Raw genomic sequence first — 22,766 nt, forward strand, 5'->3', positions numbered from 1 at the left:
CTAGTGACATTTTTCAATTAACTTAACAACAACAAAAAAAAATCTCAGTATGACAATTTCATAAAATCAATATTTTTGTGGTCACATTTAATATAAAAAACTAAGGGCTTGTTCGGCATCATTTTTTATTTTCAGTTTCCTGTTTTTTTTAAAAAAACTAAAAACCAAAAATAGGAAACAGGAAACAAGAAAAAGGTGTTTCCACTTTTTTATTATCAGTTTTCAAAATTATTATGATTTTAATAAGTTTAAATAATTTTTGATTCATTATGCAACATATATCATATACTTTTATACAACAAAAAACCAAAACATAGAAAATCACAACAATGCTAAACGAACCCTAAATTATATATGATTTGATCAAATAAAATTTTCTAATTGTGTTTATTTTTTCAAACCAAAATTAAAAACAAAAATATTCCCAAAACAAATAAAACATCAATTAATTCAAAGCATGTAACAAAATACAAAATTCAAAGGATCAACAGTTCCACAAAAATCAAAAACCCTAACCCTAAACCCCCAAATTTAATCCAAGTCTTTAACAACATTAATTCCCATAGATTTAGCAGAACCAATAATAGACCTAGAAATACTTTCAATCGACAAATGTTGACAACCAGGATCTTCCTTCTTAATAGCAGCAATTTCATAAACATGCTTCAAACTCACCGACGACATGTCCAGGGCGACCACTACCAGATTCAACACCAGCAGCTTGTTTCAGAAACCATGAAACTTTCGGAGATTTGATGACGTAATCGAATGTTAGATCCTTATATGCGATCAGGGAGACAGCCATTGGAGTTTCGGGTTTGTACTTTTGAGTACGAGCATTGAAATCCTTGCAAAACGCCATTAGATTTACGTTGAGGTGACCTAGGATTCGTCTGACAGGTGGACTGGGTTTGGCGTTTCCTGCTGGGATTGTTAGTCGGACTCTCGTCATTACTGGTTTTCTTACCAGGTCTTTTGCTTTTGCTGCCGCCATTGTTGGAGAGGATCAGAAAAAGGAGAGAGAAAGTGAGGAGGGTGAAAGAGGGGTAATTGGTTTCCTGGCTGTGATTGTTTGTTTTTTGGCAATATATATATATATACTAAAATAACAACCGCTGATGTCATTATTGCTTATGTATCACTTTTTTATTTAACTTTTTCCCTCCTCCAAAATACAAGGATGATGTCATTTTTTTCCTTTTCAATCTACCCTATTTATCATAGTTTTGAAAATATATCCATTTAAATTTTTAAATTTTAAATTTTGGATTTTCTACACATATTATACTATTTATTATTTACAAGTTGTTAACAGTATTTAATAATATAATTTAATTGAAATTTCTTAATTAAATATGAAAATTATGCACTTTCGGGAATTGTATATTCATATTTAATTAGAAATTAGTTAGGAAAAATGAGAAAGTTATTTTCTTTCAGTACGCGTCAAAAGTCTATAATTCAATTCTTATTTTAAAACCGTGCATCGCACGGGTTTAATCTAGTTAGTATTATGTGCAGGTGCACCACAAATAGGTGCACCACGTCTATACTTTTGAACATTTAGTAAAAAAAAATTGAACATTTTATAAAAAATGAACATTTTGTAAAAAAAAATGAACAAGTCACAAAAACAAAATATAAACATGCAATTTTTATGTTCATATTTTATAAAGAAATGTTCATTTTGTATACAGTAAATGTTCAGTTTATATTACAAAACTATTGAATTATTACGAGTCAGACAAACTTCTTTCAAAATTTGTTTGACTCGTAATGATTCAAAATTTGCGATTGTTCAGATTTTTTACTAAATGTTCAAAATTTGTTATTGTTCATATTTTTTACTAAATGTTCAAAAGTATAGGCGTGGTGCATTGCGATTGTTCAGATTTTATTACTAAATGTTCAAAATTTGCGATGTTCAGATTTTTTTACTAAATGTTCAAAATTCGCGATTGTTCAGATTTTTTTTTACTAAATGTTCAAAAGTATAGGCGTGATGCATTGCGATTGTTCAGATTTTTTAACTAAATGTTTAAAATTTGCGATTTTCAGATTTTTACTACATGTACAAAATTTACAGTTGTTCAGATTTTACTATTAAATGTTCAAAAGTATAGGCGTGGTGCAGGGTGCATCTTAAAATTTGCGGTTTTTTGGGCTCATATTTGGGCTTGGTCTTGGGCTTAATTAATTGAAGGTCCACTTAATATTGAACAACTTTGAAGTTTGAAGTCGGAAAAAAGGCTGTATGATGCATCTCAACTCTCAAGTGTATTGGTATCTTCTTCCTTATTTCCATAGTTTCAAATAAGGAAAAAAAAAAAGTAGTCTTATAATGGTTGGATTGGGTGTTTGAATGGTGAATGAATGAATGATATGGAAACATGTTTGGTTAGTTAGTTCGTTCGGGTGCTGTGTTCGAGTGATTTAGAGTCATGTCAGATAGATTAGTTGGTTAGTTATGTGAATTGGATCAAGTTTACTTTTTTGACCTTTATTTTTCCTTGTAGGTGTATAAACAGTAACATATTAAATCCATCTCACATAGTCACGTATGGCGACTAAATTGGTACGTTAAAATTCAAACTATTTATCTCTTTTTCTTTAATTTTTTTTTATCCAGTATTCCAACTTCAACAGAGTTTTGCCATTTCTATATGAATTTCAACCTTCAAGAACAAGGCGAGCATGTGTTAGAAAGATGGGTGTCTGATTAGTAATGGGAATCTATTTAGATTTTGGGGGAAAAATGTTCTTAGAAGTTAAAATATCAGAGACAAACCTATGTAAAATATGCAAAATAAGTCCTACAAATGGTAAGAAATTGTGATTGTCTCATAGATTTTCCAAATATGACAAGTGTCCTCATGCAGTGACGGATCCAGGATTTTTAGGGTGCTGGGTCACTGTCACCTATCGATCATCACCCATCGACAGCATACCTATCAGTTCAGAAGGTGGATGATTTTGGTGATAGAGGATGATTTTGTGGAGGAGGATCATGCATATTGGGACTAAAGAAACTTGTTATATCACACATTTTTTATGAAAATTAAGGCCCTGTTCACATTTACTTAATTTCAGTTCAGTTCCAATCAGTTCAGTTCATCTCCAATCAGTTCAATTCAGCTCTTAATTTCCCGCTCTCATAAAATATTCAGTTCAGCTCAGTTCAGTTCAGTTCAGCTCCAATAAGTTCAGTTCAGTTCAGCTCCAATCAGTTCAGTTAAGTTCAGTTCAATTCAACTCAATTCAGTAAATGTGAACAGACCTTAAGTCACAATTTCAATTTAATTAAACAATCCAACATTGTCAAAAATAGATTAATTCAATCTTTTTGCAACTTGCCCATTCTGCACCCAAGTTAATATTTTTTTTTAGGAAAAATGGACAAGAAAAATCTAAACCTTTGTACTTTTTCCTCCTAAAAATCCAACCTTCATTTTATTCCTCAAAAATCCAACCTTCTGTTGATGACCGGTTTTTTAAGTTAGAATGTCACGTGTCAACTATTAATAGGTCAATTATTTTAATTTCAATTATTAAAAAACAAAAATAATTAAAAAAAATTAAAAAACAAAAAATATCAGATTTATCGACCATCATTCCTCACCACCTCCATTAAATCTGGCCACCATTCTTCACCACCCTCCATTAAATCCGGCCACCATTCCTCAGCTCCTCCCTTTCCGACCATCCTACCTTTACGCTCCCTTTCCAGCCACCCTGCTTTTCCGGCCACAACCCGACCAATTAGGCTGTTGTCGTACTAGCCCACACGCCTCTCCTCCCCCTGCAAAACCCACACTCATCACCTTCACTAACTTCTAGCCAACACTGCTACCTTCACAACTCCCCTACACCACTCCATCACACACACAATAACCATAATTGCAGCGGCCACCAGTCACAGTACAACCCCTGTTCAACCCCCAAAATCGAACAATTATCACCACCCCTCCATAACCACCACCTCATCAACACCACCACATACACCACCACCTAACCTAATTTCACTAGAAGAACCCCACCCAAACCCGCCTGGTCCAGCAGCTCCACGCCCATTTTCGAAACCCCAGAATTCCCACGCCAAAAACCTGACTAAAGAATTCTAACTTACTTTTTCAAGCAAAAAAAATAAATAAAATAAAACCTAAATTAAATGCACCACAAATTTTTGCAGAAAGCTAAGCACGAATACGACTGGAGGAGCCCCCCTTAAGAGAAGCACAATCAATTGCACTGCCGCTTCGAAACCCCAGAATTCCCACCCATAATTGTGAATTTCGAGCCTAGGAGGGGTTGATGGTTTCGGTTTTGGGTTTGGGATCGTTGGGTGGGATAAGTGGTGGTGGCAGAAGTGGCGGTGGCGGAGGTGAGGTTGGTGGTTTCAATGTTTGAGGAGAGAGGAGAGAGAAAGAAGAGGAGTGAAAAGGGAAAGTGAGAGAATAATTAAAAAAAAAAATTTAACCTGTTTATCAGGTCACAAGTTAAATGGATTTGTTGGAGAATGAGGGGTATAAAGGTTGGATTTTTAGGAGGAAAAAGTGCAAAGGTTGGATTTTTCTTTTCCATTTTTCCTCTTTTTTTTTACAAAAATAAAAATATCCAATTTAATTATACAAACATAATATATGCAACACAAATTAAAAGAAAAACCACTTAATGTAATGTCTTAACAACACAAAACAAAACAACATTGAAGGATAATCAAATTAATCATATAATAATCAAATTAATCACATGATAATCAAATAATCATAAGTTCATAAACATTTAAAAAGGAAAAACCAAAAAAAAAAAACAATACTAGCTAATGCTGCTACAGTGAATTAAATGAAAAAAGAAAAAAAAATTCAATAATCACATGAAAATCAATAAATCACATAACCACAGGAAGGGGAAAAAAAAGAAACAAAAAAGGAAACAAAAAGATATAAGGAATTCAAAAAAAATGCAAGCAGCAATGCTCGAACTCAAGACATGCGCAATTGCTTATTGGTCTTTGTCTTAACCACTCCAACCACAATGCTATAAGTTTGCATTGTTAGGTTATGTCCAAAAATTATTTTTATATCTTATTTTCTAATGAGTGCCCTTTTCTTAAAAATTAAGTTTTTTGTTTTCCTCCTCTAGGTCACGTGACCCAGCAGGACCAAGGCTGGGTCTGCCACTGTCTTCAGGTATCAAAAATTAAAAGTGGGAATATATTACATACACACCATATAGTGTGGGGTGATCTAATATATGAAAATGAGTGTCCCCTTGCTAGTACAGACTACAAATGGAGTGAACTCCATGTTAGAAAATACAATTACAGAAATTATGAAACTAATTACAATGAAAATATAAACTAAATAGGACAAGAAATCTCTGTCCTTAGGATAATATTAGCCCCCCACTATGATGCTAATGGGAAAACTATGCTAATTTACCCCCAGAATTCTCCAAATTCTTAGAATGAAAATACAGCATAATTTTCACTCTTCATGGACATGTTTTTTTTGAGAAAAACGTTGTGTGAGAAAAGAATATGTAAAAACTAATTTGCGAGTCTGATTAGTAAATATTCTGATAAAATACTACTAATCATGTACTAGCAAGCCCATGATCAAGCCCACACAAAAAGGCCCACAACTCATAACACACATAGCGCACACTAGTTAATAAACAAGACTAACATTTCATATTCTTTCCATGTAGGACAATTCTCTCACATAAAACTCACAAATTGAAGACTACATACAACACTCCACTCTTCATAATAGGCAACAATGCAACACTTGTATTAAGGTCCAATTTTTTTTTCACTTTTAGCATATATTGTATTAAGGACCAATGCAAACAACTACTCATTTAAAAAGAAAAAAAAATCTACTCATTTTTTTCAAAAAAACAAAAAAAAAAAAAACATAAATCATTAAGAAAAATTCGTGTAAAACCATTGCTATTGTTGAGCACCACGTTAATGACCATGGTGTTAATTAACTTGGTGGAGAATAATGCTGCTTTGTCTTGGCCTTATATGAAGGAGAAAATTTTTTCAGCTCTGCAACAAATGCACCCTTGTAAGGCCCTGGAGCCGGATGGTATGCATGCAATTTTTTTATCAAAATTTTTGGCATATAGTAGGCAGTGATGTTTTTAATTTTGTTAGTAGCATTTTACATGGCTTTTCCTCTCCTAGCTCTGTAAATAATACTAATGTTGCCCTGATCCCGAAAGTGAAGTCACCTACTTTGATGTCAGAATTCCGGCCTATTAGTTTATGCAATGTTTTGTATAAATTGGTGTCAAAAGCTATTGTGCTTAGATTGAAAACCATTCTTCTGGGAGTTGTCATAGAAAGTCAGAGTGCTTTTGTCCCTGGTCGCTTGATAACTGATAATGCCTTGATTGCTCTGGAATTATTTCATACTATGAAAAAGCGGAGTCGGGGGTCGGAAAGGGACTATTGCTCTGAAATTCGGACATGTGTAAAGCTTATGACCGGGTCGAATGGAATTTCCTAAGAAAAATTCTTTTGACGATGGGATTTGATGGTAGGTGGGTGAATTTGATCATGGAGTGTGTGATGACTGTTTCATACTCTTTCATTATAAATGGGAGAGTGTGTGGTTCGGTGTCCCTTTCCCGGGGGCTCCGTTAAGGGGACCCTTTTTCCCCTTATTTGTTTATTCTGGTAGCAAATGCTTTTTCTCATATGTTGCTTAATAAAGTGAAGGAAAAGGAGATTCATGGTGCTAAAGCTAGCAGAAATGGTCCTATTATTTCTCATCTTTTGTTTGCGGATGATAGTTTTCTTTTTGCTAGAGCGAACCGACGAGAATGCGAAGTTATAGTTGATATACTCAACAATTATGAAGTAGCATCACGACAAAAAATTAATTATGAAAAATCAAAGGTTTCGTTTAGCAAAGGTGTGAGCTTCGAGCAGAGGAATGAATTACAGATGAGACAAGTTGAGAGACATGAGAAATACTTGGGGATTCCTACAGTAATTGGGAGATCGAAGAAATTCATTTTTGAGGCTCTCACTGACAGAATATGGAAAAAACTTCAAGGTTGGAAGGAGAAACTATTGTCCAGAGCAGGGAAGGAAGTACTACTCAAATCAGTGATTCAAGCTATTCCGACTTACTTGATGGGGGTGTATAAATTCCCAAGTGCCGTTATTCAGAGTATAAGATCAGTTATGGCACGGTTTTAACGGGGTCAGAAAAATGCTCATCGAAAAATTCACTGGAAATCGTGGGATGTGATGTGTACACCTAAATGCTTCGGGGGAATGGGATTTAAAGACCTTGAAGTTTTCAACGATGCTTTACTTGGAAAACAGGCATGGAGGCTGGTCACCGAGAGGAGTCTCTTTTGAGTCGGGTAATGAAAGCAAAATGCTACCCGAATTCTTCTTTCTTAGAGGCCTATCTGGGTGTTGGAGGGAGTTATTCTTGGAGAAGCGTTTGGGGTAGTAAATCACTGGTGAAAGAAGGTGTTATATGGCGTATTAGCAATGGTATGAGTGTGAACATTTGGAAGGACCCGTGGCTCGCGGACTCGGAAGGCAGATTTGTGACTAGTACGGTGGCTGAAAACCTGTCCCAAGTGAGTGATCTAATTGGTTTTGAGGCTATGGAGTGGAATTATGACATTGTGGCAGCAAATTTTAATGACCATGATCAAAGGTGTATTATGTCAATACCTTTGAGGGAGAGATTCACTCGTGATACTCTTACATGGGCTTTTTCAAATGACGGTCTTTATTCCACAAAGACATCGTATATGCTTGGGATCGGAAAGGGTGTCACTTGGATGATTTTCACCAAGATTGGGTTTGGGGAATGGAAGTCTCACCAAAAGTGAGACATTTTCTCTGGAGATTGTGTACGAACACACTGCCAACAAAGTCGTTGTTGAAACATCGACATGATCTTGTGTAGAGTGCAGCCTATTCGTGGTGTAATGTAGAAGAAGAAACAAGCAACCATGCTATTTTTGAGTGTGTTAGAGTGTAGGAACTACGGGAAGATAGTGGCTGCATTGATCTCTTACAGGACAGAGCTGAGAATGCTTGTGATATGCTCGAGAATTGGAAGAACATAAGTGCAAAAAAGATGCAGTATGAAGCCTTTTTAGCATGGATAATTTGGTCAGAACGAAACAAGTATGTGTTCGAAGGCGCAATCACCCCTAACAACATTCTGAGTGAACGTCTGAAGAGGTTGGTGGATGAATTTGGTGCATACACCAACAAGATATACGGGGTTGCCAAGTCTGCTGTGAAGAGAAGTCCTTCTAGATGGGTTGCTCCCTCTGGTGATATTATCAAGATTAATGCAGATGCACGCTTAAGTGAGGAAGGTTGGGTGGGTTTGGGAGTTGTGGCACACAATAAGGAGGGTAAGGTATTGTTGTCCGCTGCAAGGAGAGTGCGAGCATGGTGGGCAGCAGAGATTGCTGAGGCCAAAGCTCTTCTGTTCGCAGTGAAACTTGCTCTAAGTCATGGCTTCAAGGAGGTTGTTATGGGGTCAGATTGTCAGGTCCTTATTAGGCGTCTCTCCAAGGCTATGGTGTATCTTTCGGATTTAGATGGTGTGATTGAAGACATTCTGTCATTGAGCTGCAATTTTAATTCTTTCTTTTGGTCTCATGTAAAGAGGGGGGGTAATTGGGTAGCTCACCATTTAGCTCAAATAAAACCCTTTGGGGTTGAACAAAGGTGGGTTAACCATTGTCCCCCGGAAATTACTCCCTATGTACTCTCATCATACACTTTGTCCCTTGACCAATGAATTTGCTCGATGCGTTTCCCTCAAAAAAAAAAAAAAAAAAAAAAAAAAAACTTGAGTCATTTGACCAAAATCATGAGTAGTTAAGCATATCAACCCAGGGTATGAACACCATACACATTATTTCCACTATCATATTGAAAAGAGAAGAAGGATCATTAGAAAAATATCAACATTTAGCACATAATTAATATTAACTATTACTCTGTAACATGTACCTGAAACAGAGTTGAAATACAGAATAATCTGTGAATGGAAAGAGATGAGAAAGGAAAATGCATTTTGCATAACATAAAGATGAAATGAAAGGAGGACTTATTAATTAATAAGATAGTCAAATTTTTTTTTTTCAGTTTCCTATTATTAGCAAATCTATATTATAATTACAGAGTCAGTTAATGAGGTTTCTCCAAAACCTCAATCCTCAACTCTCATGAGGTTTTTTTTTATTTTTTTTATTTTTTTTAATAACCTCCTATTAAGTAACTTCCATCATTTTTTTAAAAAAAAAACTTCCATCTTTCCTACGAAGTATTATTTTTTCTTTCTAAATATACATGTTACATGTATACCGTGCGGTAGCACGGATACACTCTAGTTTGTACAATTGTTCAATAATTTGTAAAAAGCATCTTCTCCGTATTTGTTTGTTTGTTTGTTTGTTTGTTTTTTTTTTTTTTTTTTTTTTTTTGTAATAGTTGAAGTCATTATTTATAATCCAATTTTCAAAGTAATTTAAATGAAGTAGCTTAGCTTTAAAATTAAAAAATAATAATAAGATGATATCATCAATGCATTTAAGTGGGAAAAAATATCATAAAAAGCGACACATGTACAAATTTGAAAAAGGATGATGTCAGTGGTTTCTATTTTAGTTATAGTCAACGGTTTTTCATTATTTAATTTTTTTTTATTAGGCTGCTTTGCTCTCTTTAATTATTGTGTATTCCAGATTTCCAATTGGGTCAACTCATGTTTCTATCCTTTATGTAGAGCAACTCATATAAAATGTAGGGAAACTGATACATGACTTTTTTTTGAAATTTAAGTTTATTATGTCTATCCTTTAAATTCTTATGTGTTACAAATATATATAAATAAAATTTATTAAATTTTTTTTAATAGATTTTTATTTTTTTTAAAAAAATAAAAAGCATTTTGGAGGAAAAACTTTTCACAACATTATGCCAAGTGTCCCCTCCGAGGATTACTTTGGTATAGACTAGTTTTGGCCCCGTGCAATGCACGGATTTATAAAGTAAGATTTATTAATAATAATAGTCAATTGAAATAGATTAGAGTTAATTGGAATTAAATGACTCATGTAACTTTTTTTTTTTTGAAATTTAAATTTATTAATGTCTATCCTTTAAATTCTTATATATGCGTCACACAAACAAACAAACAAACAAACACACACACACACACACACACACACACACACACACACACACACACACACACATATATATATATATATATATATATATATATATATATATATATATATATATATATATATATATAATTTATTAAAATAATTTTAATTTTATTAATAAAAATAGTATTTTGGAGGGAAAATTTTTCACAAAATTATGCCAAGTGTCCCCCCCGGTAATTACTTTAGTATATAGAACTAGATTAGCTCCTGTGCGATGCACAAATATAATAAATAGAATTTATAATTGTATACATGCAGTTTCAAGTCATATTATCACTCAAAATATGGAAACCTTTGTATTAATCAACACCAAACTACAAAAATTAAAATAGTACTTTGTATAATGAAAAAAAAAATCATGTTTACAACAAAATTCAGTGGAATTTGTAATTAGACGGAGTAATCACATATATACCGGGTTAATATTTGTTTTCCTTAAGATTAGCTATATGTAACTTAAGATAAAAGTATTTTGCAGTCAATATTTAGCTTTTCCAAAATAAATAAAAATTAAATTAAAAATAAAATAATTAAAGAAAATTGGAAGAGAAAAAAAAAGTTTAGGCGGGAAAAAATTTGACACGTGTACAATTTTTTTAAAAAAAATGATGTTAGCGGTTGTTATTTTAGTATTAATTATAGAAGTATATATATAGATAGATAGATTACATCTTTACAAGTATTTGATTAAAGTGAAGAACGGGCCTAATTGGGCCATATAAGGCTAAATTGGCTAATCTCTCGCTAAAACAATTGGGCATTAAGTGAAAAAAAAAAAAAAATTGTAAACAAGGTGATTTATTATATGAATCCGACCTAATAATAAACCTGTTCCGGGTGTGCTCCGGTACAGATAATCTTCGTGGGTTGGTAAAGGTTTACCGTCCAATTACGCACCTGCACAGTCAACACAGATAAGCTAACCCGGGGGTTATCCGGAAATAACCTCTCCGATGCTAAAGTCAGCAATCCGATAAGAAGAAAGAATGAAGAGAGAGAAAGTGTTTTAGATGTGTAGAGAGAGAGAGAAAAAAAAGATGTCCCTTTGGGTGAACATTTGCTTGGGTATATATAGAGAGATAACCAAGCTGGTGCCACCTATAATGATAGGTGGCAAACCGACCTCGTAGGCAGCAGGTGCCTACGTGGTCTCAAGCAGCTCTCCACGTGGCCGTTTAGAACGGCCGTTATGGATTTTCGAGCTTTCTTATTAATCAGTTGTTTCAGTATTATTATAAGACATTACCGGCTAATTAGGTATTACTACCGGTATTACCCCGTACAACTAGCCCCCCAAGTGAGGACGTTGGTGAAACCGGCGTGCTCACTTGAAATATGAGAAGGATTTAAAGAAAGAAAGGTTTTTCTGGAATTAGAAATGTAAGATTTGCCCTTTAAGTGACTAAAGTACCGATATAACTTTGGTCACCTAAAAATTAATTGAGATTTTAAAAAATGTCTGATTTGCCCCCCAAGTGACGAAAGTACCGATAGTACTGTAGTCACTTAAAAATTGATTGAGATTTTAAAAATCTCTGATTTGCCCCCCAAGTGAGAAAAGTACCGATAGTACTGTAGTCACTTAAAAATTGATTGAGATTTAGAAAATCTCTGATTTACCGATAGCGTGCTTGGGCATTATTACTTTGATGAAAAATTTAAAAATTCCAAAATTTCTTGGGCGGGAAAACTTGAAAAGTAAGTGGGGCACGTGTCATTCATCCTGCGTCTTAGGTTACGAAAAGGCGTTTTTCCCCAGCCAATGGATTGCATGCACAAACTGTCACTTCAACTGCCACTGTTCATGGGGGTATTTAAGCCTCGAAAATGAGTAATTTTCTCCATTTGCTCTTTATTTCCAAAAAATTTCTTCGAAGCATTTTCTGCGAACACACTTAGGGTTTCGTCGATCAATTTGCACCATCAAGAGGATTGTAATTTCAATTGCTTGCTTGAAGATACAAGTTTCTCAACTTTCTCACTTCAGTGTTTCTGTCAGTTCTGTCCTGCGAAGTTCATTTGATTCAACGAGGTAAAAAGCCCTAACTTTTCGTTTATTTTGGTAATTTAGAGCGTCAATCGCCTGTTTCGCCTTAGTGTGTGTCTGTGGTTGTGTGTGTTAAGTTTATGCCTGAATTTGTTCAAAACTCGACTTCGGGTAAAGCCGACAAGGCTGACCCGTTTGCACCCTTGTCCCCAGCTCCAGTGAAAGAAGTTGAAAACTCTTATCAGCCTACCTGGTCTAATATTTTAGAAGACGTTGAGATCATCTCAGTCTCCCCGATAAGCATTTGCCCTCAATTGGAGTCTACTTTCGAGATTATTCAATACGGGTCAAACTTAGGCAGGATAGGTCGTAAAACAACGGCAATGCCGAGAACCAAAAGAACTAGTTACCAACCCGAAGAATGTGAAACCTCTGAACACCGTGCAGGTAAAGAACCTGTGGTTGAGGAAACCTCTGATGTCGGTGAGGAGCATATTCAGTCTGTAGAGAGGTCTTTGGAGGATATGGGTGAGGAGAGTGTAGGTAACATTCAAAATGAGGGTGTGGGTGAGAGTGGAGGTGAGGGATCTGACGAAGCCGGTAGTGGGGATGGCAGCCTGGATACCGAGATGAGTGAGCAGAGAGTGAGAGTGAGGGAGGGTGAGGCCGCTGAAAGAAGCGATGCCGTCATGAAAGAAGAGGGTTTAGATGAAGGGTATGACTCTGAGAATGACGATCCAAAATACCGAGAACCTCTTGAACTAAAGGCCGAGTATAAGCTAAGGTTGTGTCGACGAAAGTTGACCCAGAATGGCTCGAGAAGGCTACCGAGAAAGAATATTGTCGTATCGGTGCTCACTTCTTCAACCTTCCTGACGGGTATGATTTGAAGTTACCTAAAGAGGGTCAAACTGCTCTTGACTGTCCTGACGGTCACATAGTTGTATATGCAAAACATCTTGAGTATGGCTTACGGTTTCCGCTACATCCTTTTATTGAGAAAATTTTCAGGGCTTGGAATGTATGTGTGGCACAGCTAACGCCCATTGCTATCCGTAATCTTATCTCACTGGTATGGGTAATGATATTCATGGACTTCCCTCTTACTTTGAACTTATTTCGCACTCTTAACTGGCTAAAGAGAGACAGTCAGTCACCAGGGTTTTGGTCATTGTTCACGGCTCGAGGTAAATGCACGGTCTGGCCGAAACTGACCAGTTGTAAAGGTTGGATGGAGAATTTCTATTTTCTAAGTGTTCCTGAAGAATATAAAGTTCGCAGGCGTTTCTATCCTGCTCATAGCATGTTTGATACTATTAGGAGTAGGAGATTAGGTGAGATAGAGAAGTATGCTTGTAAATTTTTTGATTGTACATATGTAAGGGCCGGTAGTAAGAACAAAGCTGTACCGGGGGTGTGGCTACCCAACTGTAATTATATCTTGGGTAACGCCCCTTTGTCTCATGTCGGTCTCTGCTGGACTGACAAATTTAATATGGCTCTTCTCATGTTAACAACTTTGTTTTGTTTCTTCATTTTCATCATCATTATTATTATTTGTTATGTACATTGTTGTCATTTCATTTTTTCATTTTTTTTATATTGTCGTTATTTTACGCATATGTACTTTTATTGAAATATCTCGATGCCCAGAACCAGTTATTTCAAAATAATTGACTGCCATGTCGGTATCTCGATTTTTAGTGTATTTAAATTTCACAATCCTGTTACCCGTATTTACTCCTTGTGTGGTTGCTGTGGTGCAGGTATTAACAAGTTAGACTTTGCCAACTTGGGTTTACATCCTGACGGCAGGGTGAAATTTCAGTGCCCTCCTAACCCAAAACACAGTTACGATACCCTACCCGTGTACTGCACGCGTGCTCTCAAAGGGAAGAAAAGAAGACGACAAGATATGACTTCTAACGAGCAACGTAGAACAAGAGCTCCTCGCAGTCTTCCGGTCAGACGCGGCGGAGCAAACGTCCAAAAAAGATCTAGCGACCTCTCAAGTAATGACCAGAACAAAAAGCAAAAACAAGATGAGGCCGCTAAGAATCAGCAAAAGCCGTCAGAAACCGCTAAGGATCTGAATATTGTGAATCTGGAGGACGACGCTCCTACCGGTGTCAGAAGATTGAACATCACTCTGCGCAAGCCTACCGATGCAAGTGCTGTTGCGGCAGAGAAGGTTGTAACGACTGACAAATCGGTTGCGGCCGAAGATTCTTCTCTGAGGGACCGACAGAATAGGGTGTCGGGAAAGTCTGCTAGCAGCAAGAACGCCTTCATTCCTGTGACGGCAGGGAACTACATCGAGGTTCCTCATGTGAAGGTCCCTGCCGAAGTTACTGAGGAATTCTTAGTTCCTAGCGGCAATGCTGGTGAGCCGTGGCATCCCCATATTAATGTAAACAGGGGAAAGTCCGTTATCTGTGACGACCCCAATACCGGCGGAAGCATGGGTTGGAGAGTGCTGAAGGACCTGGCCACACCAGCAGATAGGCCCGTTGACAAGCTTATCGCTCCTTGCGGCCAAATGATGAATGACATGCTCCGGGTACGATAGTGATAATAACTTAATTTAATTTAATTTAACTTGTAATTAATTAATTAATTTTTTTTTTGTTTTGTTTGTTTTTTATATGATAATTTTACACAGTTGTGTAATAACCCTTTTCCCCCTCTCTCCCTCTCTTTTTATAGACTGTCAACTCGGCGGTCGAGGTGGTACACATGTACCGATACTATCAGCGCTGTCATGATCAGGCCGAGGCAAAATATAAAAAATGCGATGACGGCTGACAAGTTGCTATCAAAGAGAAGGATCAACTGACGGCCAAGGTCAAAACGCTGGAGAACAATATGATTGTTCTGAACACTAAGCTGGCCAACCAGGAATCCATGCAAAAGAGAATTACCGACCTCGAGCTGCAGTTAAAGACAGAGAAGGAGGCCAGAGCGAAATTGGAGGAGAGCTTGAAAAAAGCTGAGGAGGACAAGCCCGGTATTAGGCGCCGAGCAGTCAATCGGTTCATGCAGTCTGACCATTACCGGAACTTGCTGGTGGACCGGTACACTGGCGGATGGGTAGCTGCGCACCGCTGTGTCTGCAAGGCCGGAAGCTGGGATGCAGAAAAATGGCAGGGAGCTGAGAACGCTTATAGTGAAGATATGCACCTGTCCCCTACCAGCTATGAAGCAGACTACTTCGATAATCCTCCTCCAATTGAAGTGATGAAAAATCTGGATCTACGTGATTTGCCGAAGGAAGAGTTTGCTGATGTCCTAATTGCCAGTCCTATCAAAGAGGACAAAGCTGCCGGCACTTCTGAGCCTGCCCCCCGAAAGGAGCCCGAATCGAAGAAAGATTAACGGGGCGGGCAGCTATCACCAGAGTCATGTGGGTCCTCTTTGTCTGTAACTTTTAAGGCTCATTGTTGAGCTGTTTTTGTCATATGTTGTTGTTTAAACAATTTCTTTCAACTTTGTATTTTGGCCGATCTGACCCTTGTCTTTTTTGGGTGATGGCTGTCGAATTTACTTCCGTGTGTTCTGACAATATTTATCTTACCTCTGTTTAACATTTATTAATCTTGTCTGTACTTGGCAATATCTATAATACTTGACTGTATTTTGATTGCGCACTACTGTATTGTTTTTCTGTCATATTCACTTACCAACGATTTTACCGTTAAACTTTATTTGAAAATTTTCCTGTATCCATTAAAACGTCGTTAATAACCTATTTATTTTTCCTTGCGACTTCCATAACTATATTGAAATTTCGTGCCTATTTGCTTACCTGTACACTAAGTTTTTTAATACTTTGGTACTTAATCTGTATCTAGTTGAAATAAATTATCGGCCTATCATATCGATTCCAACTTTGGTACTTAATGCCTGTACACTAAGTTTTATAATACTTTGCTACTTAATGCCTGTACACTAAGTTTTTTTTTTTTTTATCATATTCCAACTTTCCATTCCAACTTTTTGATTCCAACGTACTGGCATATCAAGCATAATAGGCATATGCCCCCGATTTCCGTAATTAATTTCCTTAGAAATTGATTTCGGTAATCCTTATCATTCTGATATTATCGGTATTTTCATGCAGCTGTCCAGAACTTATTCCTCTCCGGTAAGATGCCTAAACAAGTGAACTGCACTTATGTCACTTTAATTCCTAAGACTGAAAATGGTACATGCAGCCTTTAGCAGGCCGAGTATTGACAGTGGATCAGACCGTCAATTTCAACTCGCCTTGAGGCGCATTAGTTATCCAACCTTCCTCCTCACTTGAATGAAAGAGACAGCTAGCTAGGCTGTTTGTCAAATCATATCGAAAGTAGGGGATGGCTCCATATGTTGTAGTACTTACTTTTCTTACTAACGGCCTTAGCCAAAATCGTCAAAACAAATTACAGGCATGGAGCTTGCTTATAAAATATGAACTAACAGAAAAAGCTAAACCATGACTACATACCATGCCGGTACCAAACATAAGAAACAAAAGTACAATCTAGACGTAATATTTTTTGAGGACGTTTGTATTCCAAACATTTTTTAACGGTACTCCCTCTAGAGTCATCAGCCGATATGATCCTTGGCGAATCGTTTCATACACCTGATAGGGGCCTTCCCAATTTGCGGTGAGCTTGCCATCTGCATTCCCTCTACCCGTCGCAGCCGTTCGACGAAGGACCAAGTCTCCATCTTTCAGAGGCCGGTAATTAACTCTCTTGTTATATGCTTGACTCATACGATTCTTATATGCCGCTGACCTGATGGCAGTCGTAAGCCGAGTTTCAGGTAAGAAGTCTAATTGCTATCGTAGGAGCAAGTCATTTTGATCCTCACAAAAATGCTGAACACGGAACGTAGGGAGTCCTACTTCAACCGGAATGACAGCTTCGGAGCCGAAAGCAAGGTTGAATGGCGACTCCCCAGTAGTTTCCCTTGTTGTCGTTCTATTTGCCCATAATATTTCCGGGACCAGATCTGCCCACAAGCCCTTCGCATCTTCTACCTTCTTTTTCAGTGTCGTTAATATCTGCTTATTTACGGCTTCCGCTTGGCCATTTGACTGAGGATGGCAGACGGCTGCGTATGCAAATTTTACCTTGTATATGCTAAGGAAGTTCTTAACTAGGTTGCAATCAAATTGGGAGCCGTGATCAAACACCATGGCGACCGGTAGCCCAAATCGGGTGAATATACTCTTCTAGATGAACTTCATAACTTCACTCGCTGTTATTTTTGCTACCGGTTCTGCTTCTATCCACTTGGTGAAGTAGTCAATCCCTACTATCAAGAATTTCCTGCTCCCTGTTGCTGACGTAAAAGGTCCGATAATGTCCATTCCCCATTGTGCAAACGGTATCGGATTTAGAATTGGTGTCAGATCATTTGGCGGCTGGTTGATTGCTGGCCCAAATATTTTGACATTTGTCGCACCTTTTTGCGTACGCTAAAGTATCGGCATTCATTGTTGGCCAGTAGTACCCTCTTTTCATCGCTTCCAAGGACATTGACCGGCCTCCGGCATGATTCCCACAATCCCCTTCATGGATTTCTTCTATCATCCTAGCTGACTCATAGGCCGATATACACCTTCGCAGTGGTAGCGAGAACCCTCTTTTATACAGCATTCCCTTGAACATGACAAACCAGACACTATCCTTCCTTATTTTCTGTGCTTCTGTTTTATCCGCCGGTAAGACATTATGTACTTTGTAGGCTAGTACGCCATCATACCATTCTTGGTCGTTAACCACGCAATTCACTTCTTTTGGAGTGTTGTCGGGGTCAATGCTTTTGCGTTCCAGAAGCTCCACCATTACAGTACGTTCTAAATCATTGAAGCTGGAACTTGCCAGTTTTGCCAAGGCGTCTGCCTGTGTGTTTTTTGCTCTCGGCACCAATTGTATTGCAAATGATTCCAGGTTTGCCGTTACCGCTTTCAACTTCGCCAGGTAGGCAGACATCGTTTGCTCCTTGGCCTCATAAGTGCCGTCAAATTGACTTGCCACCAATTGTGAGTCAGTCGTGAGTTCTACCCGCTTTGCCTCAGCTGCAACACATAACTGTACTCCCGCAAGTGCTGCCTCGTACTCAGCTTCATTATTGGAGGCTTTAAACTTGAATTTGATAGCGTACTCGAATATGTCCCCTTGCGGTGATATCATAACAATTCCGGCTCCGGAGCCTGTTGATGTTGAGGAGCCGTCAACGGAAACCTTCCACACTCCATTGTCTTCTTCTTCTTCAGTGTAGGATGTTTCCACAATGAAATCAGACAGTGCCTGAGCCTTTATCGACACTCGTGGTTTGTAAATTATAACATATTCCGACAACTCTACCGCCCATTTGAGCAATCTTCCTGACGTCTCCATTTTCTGCAGAGACTTTTCTAACGGTTGATTTGTCAACACTTCAATGGTATGTGCATCAAAATATGGCCTAAGTTTTCTTGCTGCTATAACCACTGCATATGCAATCTTCTCTATCAGAGGGTATCTTCTTTCGGCCGCGTTCAGGACATGGCTCACAAAATAAATTGGAATTTGTGCCTTCTTTCGTTCTACTATCAACACCGCTGCAACCGTCTTTGGAGATGCCGAGATGTATAGTTGCAGGCTCTCTCCCTGTTCCGGCCGTGCTATGGTCGGAAGGGACCTTAGATGGTTTTTGACTACCTCTAACGCCTTTGCTTGCTCTTCCCCCCAAACGAATGTTTTATTTTGCCGGAGGACTACAAAGAATGGTAAGGCCTTATCAGCCGATTTGCTAATAAACCTTGTCAGCGCCGCTATGCGACCAGTAAGCTTCTGTATGTCCTTTATAGACTTGGGTTGCGGTAGGCTAAGTATAGCTTCTATTTTGTCGGGATTTGCATCTATCCCCCTTTCACTGACCATAAACCCCAAGAACTTCCCCGAACGAACTCCAAAGACACACTTTTCCAGATTGAGCTTCATTCGGTACTGACGCAAAGTTTCAAATGTCTCCCTTAAATCTGCAACATGGTCAGTGGCTAACCGGCTTTTTACGATGGAGTCGTCAACATATACTTCTACGTTTCTTCCTTTCTGGTTTGCAAAGACTTTGTCTACCAGTTTCTGATATGTTGCTCCGGCTTTTCGTAACCCAAACGGCATTGCCTTGTAGCAAAATACTCCGGCATCCGTAATAAATGTCGTTTTCGTTCTATCTGGCGCATACAAGCTGACCTGATGGTATCCCGAGAACGCGTCCATAAAGCTGAGCAGAGCATGGCCGGAAGTGGAATCTACCAGCCTATCTATTCGGGGCAGTGGATAGCAATCCTTTGGGCAGGCTTTATTCAGGTCTGTAAAGTCCACGCACATCCTCCATTTTCCTGACGGTTTCCTTACCATGACCACGTTTGCTAACCATTCAGGGTACGTGCAAGGCTCGATAAATCCCGCCGCTAGCAACTTGTTTACTTCTGCTTGTATTGCTTCTATCTTTTCTGTCGAGAAGTTTTGTTTTTTCTGCCTAACTGGCCTGGCGTTGCTATCCACATTCAGCTTGTGTACTATAACATCTGGATGAATTCCTGGCATTTCATCTGCCGAGAAAGCAAACACTTCAGCGTTCTCCAGTAAAAGTTCCACCAGATGACAATGGGTATCAACATCCATGTCTGACCCAACTCGTACGGTTCTTCCCGATACCCCAGGTTGCAACTCGATTTCTACCGTCTCCCCTCCTGGTGAAGGGCGGGGAACTGCTGCCGGGCGCGTATCGAAATTCTCCATTGCTAAGTCGTGTGAAGATACGGCTCGCCCCCTTTTCTGCGTTTCCTGGTTAGCCTGGGGTTGTCGGTTAGGTTGCTTTAAAGCTGTCACATAGCACTCCCTGGCCATTGTCTGACCTCCTCTAACGCGCTCTGTCTTTCCCAAATTTGAAACGTATACCATCGTCAAATGGTATGTCGAAACTACCCCCTGCACATCGTGGATCAGGGGTCTACCGACAATAGCGTTGTACGCTGAGGGCACATCAATTATCAAAAATTCCGTCATAACATCTTTGGCCGCCATGCCTTCGCCAATTCTGACTTGCAAGACTATACTTCCTTCCGGCCTAATTGTGGATCCGTTGAAACCGATAACAGGATACGATACCGGAGTAAGGTACTTCCGGCCTATTCTCATTGCATCAAATGCTTTTGCAAACAGGATGTTAGCGGAGCTCCCTCCATCGAGCAATACTCGCTTGATGTTGGCTCCATTGACCGTCAGAATTAAAACCAATGGATCATCGTGAGGAAAAGCCAAACCCTTGGCGTCTGCCTCCGAAAAGGATACTGACGGCATGGAAGCAGGCCTTGGCCGCTCGTCTACACCCAGTGCATTCACTGTGTGCCGGTGCTCAGACAAACTCTTTTTCGCCCCGCTAACTGATCCCCCGTGCACCGGACCACCGGTAATAACCTCTATTGTGATCTTGTGTCCTGGCGCACTATTCCCTTGACGGTATTCTCCGCTGTGGTTGCGCCGGTAGGTGTCATCTTGCATGGACGAGTCACCCTGCCTTCGATATTCACTTTGTCTGGGTTGCGGGGCTTGCTGCCGGCTTGGGCCTGCTTGAGCCCGATACTGGGACAGATGGCCCTTCCTAATGAGGTCTTCTATATTCTCTTTCAGCTGAGTACATTCTTCCGTATAATGGCCAATATCCCTGTGAAACATGCAATACTTTTTCGTGTCCCGACCTTTGGTTATCATTGGGGCCGGTCGTGTCCATTCCTCTCTGTGCTGATTTATTGAATATATTGCGGCCCTAGGTGTGCTCAGTTGCGTGTAGCTACTGTACCGGCCAAAACCTCTGGGTGGCCTACCGGCCCTTGGCTGGCTTGGTTGCTGTTGTGGTCTGTTCATTCCGCCGGTATAGGCACTAGGCGCAACCCCATCATTCTGTCTTCGAGAGGGCTCCGGTGCCGCTATCTGACTACTGGTTTTCAACAACTCCTCGCTTTTGATGTATTTATAGGCCTTGCCAAAGGCCACGCCTAAATTTGGGAACGACTTCCTTGCCATGTATTTTTTGAAGTCATTATCCCCTAGACCGTTCATTAAGGCCATTATCGCTATTTCTTGCTGTAATTTCGGTATCGTGTTAACCTCACCGTTAAATCTCCTTATGAAATCCCTAAGGGATTCATCCCTTCTTTGTCAGACCGACATAAGCTCTCCCGAAGTTCTCTGCCTTGCACTATTGCTAATATATTGACCGGTAAACAGTTCGACCAAGGTATCGAAGCAATCAATCGATCCATTCTCCAAATTGGAAAACCAATCCGAGGCTGGCCCCGTAAGCGTTGTCGGGAACACCTTGCACCACACCGCATCGGTGTCGGTATAAAGCAACATATGGCTTTCAAACGCCGCTACATATCGCTTGGGATCTCCTTTGCCATCAAAGGTACATGTCGGCATTTTTATCCTTTCCATTTGCTGATCCAGTACCTCCTGGGTGAAAGGTGATACTCTCGGCCTGACTATAGTCCTGGTTGTACGTCTTAGCGGCCCGCTATTGATCTCGTGCTGCCGGGACCCTAAGTCCTCTATCTGCGTTCCATGAGTTGGTTGGCGCTCACTTGGAACAATTATTCCCCGATTTTGGGGCTGTGACGGCGGTTGCTCGTCTGCCTGGTTGAACTGGCTCGCCAGATTCACAATCACGAGAATGGCCGGTGTATCAACTTGCCCCCTATTGGCTGCAGCTTCAGCCTCCTTTCTTTTCCGGGACATCGCTTTCATTACCCTTGCTGTTACCTCTAACTCCTCAGGAGTAAATTCCTCCAGGGGGTCCGGTATCCGTGCGGGGCTTCGTTCAGGTGTTATCAGTGTGTTCACAGTATTCTTGTGGAGAAGATGAGTTTCATCCTCCACTTCAATCTCAGGTATTGTATTGACAGTTTTGTTCGCATTGACATTCAGAGTGTTCTACCATACTGACGGTTTTCGGCTTCTGCTGTCGGTATTACGTGTTCCTGGTTTTCTTCCATGCCTGGCGAAGGCTATTTGGACGATAGAAGTTATTACTATCCCCTCCTTCTAGCGCCAACTGTTCCGGGTTTGCTCCGGTACAGATAATCTTCCTGGGTTGGTAAAGGTTTACCGTCCAATTACGCACCTGCACAGTCAACACAGATAAGCTAACCCGGGGGTTATCCGGGAATAACCTCTCCGATGCTAAAGTCAGCAATCCGATAAGAAGAAAGAATGAAGAGAGAGAAATTGTTTTAGATGTGTAGTGAGAGAGAGAGAGAAAAAAGATGTCCCTTTGGGTGAACATTTGCTTGGGTATATATAGAGAGATAACCAAGCTGGTGCCACCTATAATGATAGGTGGCAAACCGACCTCGTAGGCAGCAGGTGCCTACGTGGTCTCAAGCAGCTCTCCACGTGGCCGTTTAGAACGGCCGTTATGGATTTTCGAGCTTTCTTATTAATCAGTTGTTTCAGTATTATTATAAGACATTACCGGCTAATTAGGTATTACTACC

The 22,766-nt window shown here is 39.4% G+C and overlaps 3 protein-coding genes and 1 pseudogene across 3 annotated transcripts; 1 reads left to right on the forward strand and 3 right to left on the reverse strand.

Annotated features, from left to right (window-relative positions):
• Positions 1-475: 475 nt before the first annotated feature.
• On the reverse strand, positions 476-994 carry LOC145572013 (uncharacterized; annotated as a pseudogene).
• Positions 995-6,709: 5,715 nt separating this feature from the next.
• LOC145570867 (uncharacterized) lies at positions 6,710-8,798 on the forward strand. The gene is made up of 4 exons (XM_081629993.1): positions 6,710-7,187; positions 7,346-7,865; positions 7,947-7,965; positions 8,061-8,798. The coding sequence occupies exons 1-4, from the start codon at positions 6,710-6,712 to the stop codon at positions 8,796-8,798; spliced, it is 1,755 nt and encodes a 584-aa protein (XP_081486119.1).
• An 8,256-nt stretch (positions 8,799-17,054) lies between these two features.
• LOC145570868 (uncharacterized) lies at positions 17,055-17,588 on the reverse strand. Its single transcript, XM_081629994.1, has 2 exons — positions 17,474-17,588; positions 17,055-17,329 (listed from the first exon to the last, which is right to left on the reverse strand). Exons 1-2 carry the CDS (start codon positions 17,586-17,588, stop codon positions 17,055-17,057), a joined length of 390 nt encoding a protein of 129 aa, XP_081486120.1.
• A 43-nt stretch (positions 17,589-17,631) lies between these two features.
• Positions 17,632-21,339, reverse strand: LOC145570869 (uncharacterized). The gene has a single exon (XM_081629995.1). It carries the CDS (start codon positions 21,337-21,339, stop codon positions 17,632-17,634), a length of 3,708 nt encoding a protein of 1,235 aa, XP_081486121.1.
• Positions 21,340-22,766: the final 1,427 nt, after the last annotated feature.

Source organism: Chenopodium album, chromosome 12 (assembly GCF_948465745.1).
Source record: "Chenopodium album chromosome 12, dcCheAlbu1.1, whole genome shotgun sequence".
NCBI classification, from domain to species: Eukaryota; Viridiplantae; Streptophyta; class Magnoliopsida; order Caryophyllales; family Amaranthaceae; genus Chenopodium; species Chenopodium album.

What these genes read in the sequence shown, in the direction of transcription:
- LOC145570868 (XM_081629994.1), bottom strand. Translation starts at nt 17,588, where the DNA reads ATGGACATTATCGGACCTTTTACGTCAGCAACAGGGAGCAGGAAATTC. An exon ending in GGTAGCAAAAATAACAGCGA is followed by an intron (nt 17,330 to 17,473) that starts GTGAAGTTATGA and finishes TTGCATACGCAG; the next exon opens with CCGTCTGCCATCCTCAGTCA.
- LOC145570867 (XM_081629993.1), top strand. Translation starts at nt 6,710, where the DNA reads ATGTTGCTTAATAAAGTGAAGGAAAAGGAGATTCATGGTGCTAAAGCT. An exon ending in CCCAAGTGCCGTTATTCAGA is followed by an intron (nt 7,188 to 7,345) that starts GTATAAGATCAG and finishes CTTGGAAAACAG; the next exon opens with GCATGGAGGCTGGTCACCGA.
- LOC145570869 (XM_081629995.1), bottom strand. Translation starts at nt 21,339, where the DNA reads ATGGCCTTAATGAACGGTCTAGGGGATAATGACTTCAAAAAATACATG.